General features: G+C 34.2%; 1 protein-coding gene across 1 annotated transcript; it reads right to left on the bottom strand.

Annotated features, from left to right (window-relative positions):
• Window positions 1-1,098: 1,098 nt before the first annotated feature.
• Window positions 1,099-1,749, bottom strand: LOC119577468 (28S ribosomal protein S28, mitochondrial-like; the record flags this gene model as incomplete). The annotated part of the gene is given in 2 exon segments (XM_037925074.1): window positions 1,099-1,414; window positions 1,628-1,749. Coding segments are annotated over 2 exon segments (273 nt in total), but the record flags the coding sequence as incomplete, so codon positions are not given.
• Window positions 1,750-3,640: the final 1,891 nt, after the last annotated feature.

Consider the following 3,640-nt stretch of genomic DNA (forward strand, 5'->3'; position numbering starts at 1 on the left):
ATCACCAAAAATAAATACTTGTTTAAAATTCATCATTTCTAAAACATTGCAGTACAATAAAATATTCCCTAAACAATATGCCAAATTACAATAAACTAAATAAAATTTGATTTCAGGATTAAATGAAAAGTTGACCTTTTTGACTTACACCTATTTGATCTAAACGAGAGTTGTGTTTTAAACCTAAGTATATCTCTTCAGTTCTCCAGTGTTTTGATGTACGTACTTGCAGACAATTTAATCTTAAACTGTTGGTTCTAAATCTTCAGTGTTGATGCTGGCACTAACCTATCTTTTTTTCTTCAAATAATATAATTTGAGCTATAACTGTTTTAAATTTTCTTTAGAACTTGAAAATTTCAATAAACCTTGAAATTAGTTTAGCATTACCCTAGAGATGGTCTATACAACAAAAATTGTTCAGTCCTTCACTATATCATATTACCAAATACATTCATCTACTAAATTAAACTTTTCCATTATGAAATGGTTAATGGTTAGAATAAATAAATGTGCTAGACATCAAAGGTCATATAACACTATATTTTCCTTTATGAAAGGAGATTTCAAATTATAATTATCATGTACCAGTTATCAACACACTCCCTTACCAACCCCATAAGTTACCCAAACTATTAAAAAAAAAAAAAATAGATTGGACAGACAGACAGATATATATATTTCTATTCCCCGTCATCCTTGAGAAAGAGAAAGCTATCTTTTTTACATATACATCTTGCTCTCTGCATTAAGTTCTTTACTTGCTTTAGCATATTTCTCACCTTCATTTTCTTTGTTGAAAGGAGATCTACTTTATTTTACTGTTTTTTCTGTCTAATTCCATCATTTCTTGAAATTAACTTTTGAACTGTCAATTCTTTATATTAATATATTAATATAACTTGGAGAAAATATATAACTTGGAGAAAATGCAGCATGCTGTGATTATTAGTAATGAAAACTTCTTAGTCATTATGATAACATGATATGGGACCAAGTTAAAAGATTCAAGAATTCTTAATACAAATAAAAATGAAAATAATAATCAAGTGTATTTAAAAGGTAATATTTTCAAAAGAAAATCCAAACTTCAAAAAATTAATATATACATATTTATTCACATTTTTTTACTTCATCACTTCAATAAAATAAACATGAAAAATCCCTAAAATAACAAGTTTTTTCTTTATATAAACAATTCATGTACACAATTTCGTACTAACTTTGTTATATGAAAAAAAGTTATAATAATTAAATAACTGCCTAAGTTTTTAAATTTCTTGGCGATCTAATAAGACCAAGTAAAACAGCATCTGCCTCTAACAGTGTTAAATCTCGTGATGACCCCAAGAATCGTGTAGAGAGCTCCAAGTCCTGCAGCCGAAGTCTTACTTTTGCTCCTCTCACGAAGTCTCTGTAGCAAAAAATAAATCAATGAAAATAAAAATGATAAAGATACACAACTATAACTAACTAAAGATCATCTGCTATTCTATTATTATCCTTCATCTAGCAACTGCCAAAAAACATTTCCACTGTTAACTTCCTTGTCTCATAAACTATGATATACCATCATGAATATAATGTAATATGAAAATAATGCAATGAAGAAAGAAAAATAACATACTCTCCATTCCTTTGTGGTCGAAGGCAAACACAGTGGAATTTGCCTCCAAAATCGATATAAAGATCATTTTCTACAACGTGGAATATTGTTCCATCTACAACTTTCCCTTGAGGATCACCAAGCTGAAAAAGGGAAATGATATTTAAACAAAAATTGCAAAAAAAAAAAATAATACAATAATGGATTAATAAAGCTGATCTCGGAGTTGAAAAAAATGCTACAACCTGATCATATGAGATAACACACATTTGAAAAACTGACACAAAACAAAGGATACAGAGGAAGACAAGGTAAGAAATTATGAATACTCCTAGATTTTTTATTACAACTATATAACAAAGATCAACTATCTGTGAAATGAAAGCTTTTATGAAAATACTGCTGCCTAGTAGCTTCTGTTTAATTCTAAAAGTATTTATTAATACTAGAAATCTATACATATATGCAAGACAGGCTCTTGTAACATAGCTATACTTTGATATGGAAACTAAACTTGATAATATCTATATGAAGCAACATTTCACTCCCACAAAGATTTCAGAGTAAGTGTGTATGCTGTGTATGTTGTGTGCACATGTGCATATCTCTCTCTCTCTCTCTCTCTCTCTCTCTCTCTCTCTCTCTCTCTCTCTCTCTCTCTCTCTCTCTCTCTCTCTCTCTCTCTCTCTCTCTCTCTCTCTCTCTCTCTCTCTCAGTCTCAGTCTCAGTCTCAGTCTCAGTCTCAGTCTCAGTCTCAGTCTCAGTCTCAGTCTCAGTCTCAGTCTCAGTCTCAGTCTAATTCTCACTCTCATTCTCATTCTAATTCCTCTCTCTCTCACTCTCATTCTCATTCTCTCTCTCTCATTCTCATTCTCATCTCTCTCTCTCTCTCTCTCATTCTCATTCTCTCTCTCTCTCTCTCTCTCATTCTCATTCTCATTCTCTCTCTCTCATTCTCATTCTCTCTCTCTCTCTCATCTCATTCTCATTCTCTCTCTCTCTCATTCTCATTCTCTCTCTCGCTTTCTCTCTCTCTCTCTATCTCTATCTCTATCTCTATCTCTATCTCTATCTCTATCTCTATCTCTATCTCTATCTCTATCTCATTCTCATTCTCATTCTCTCTCTCATTCTCATTCTCATTCTCCCACTCTCTCATTCTCATTCTCTCTCTCATTCTCTCTCTCATTCTCATTCTCATTCTCTCTCTCATTCTCATTCTCTCTCTCATTCTCATTCTCTCTCTCATTCTCATTCTCTCTCTCTCTCTCTCTCTCTCTCTCTCTCTCTCTCTCTCTCTCTCTCTCTCTTCTTTTCTCTCTCTCTCTCTTCTCATTCTTTTTCTCTCTCTCTCTCTCTCATTCTTTTTCTCTCTCTCTCTCTCTCTCATTCTTTTTTTCTCTCTCTCTCTCTCTCTCATTCTTTTTTCTCTCCCTCTCTCTCTCTCTCATTCTCTCTCTCTCTCTCCTTCTCTCTCTCTCTCTCATTCTCTCTCTCTCTCTCATTCTCTCTCTCTCTCTCATTCTCTCTCTCTCTCTCATTCTCTCTCTCTCTCTCAATCTCTCTCTCTCTCTCATTCTCTCTCTCTCTCTCATTCCCCTCCTCTCTCTCTCATTCTCTCTCTCTCTCTCATTCTCTCTCTCTCTCTCATTCTCTCTCTCTCTCTCATTCTCTCTCTCTCTCTCATTCTCTCTCTCTCTCTCATTCTCTCTCCTCTCTCATTCTCTCTCCTCTCTCATTCTCTCTCCTCTCTCATTCTCTCTCTCTCTCATTCTCTCTCTCTCTCTCATTCTCTCTCTCTCTCTCATTCTCTCTCTCTCTCCCCATTCTCTTCTCTCTCTCTCATTCTCTCTCTCTCTCTCACTCTCCTCCTCCTCTCTCTCTCTCCCCCCCCTCCCTTCTTCTCTCTCTCTTCTCTCTTTTCTTTTTTTTTTTTCTCCTCTCTCCTCTCCTCTCTCTTTTTTTTTTTTTTTTTTTTTTTTTTTTTTTCTCCTCTCTCTCTTCCTCTATCTCTCTCCTCTCTCTCTCTCTCTC

The sequence above is a fragment of the Penaeus monodon genome, chromosome 10 (assembly GCF_015228065.2).
Source record: "Penaeus monodon isolate SGIC_2016 chromosome 10, NSTDA_Pmon_1, whole genome shotgun sequence".
Taxonomy (NCBI): domain Eukaryota; kingdom Metazoa; phylum Arthropoda; class Malacostraca; order Decapoda; family Penaeidae; genus Penaeus; species Penaeus monodon.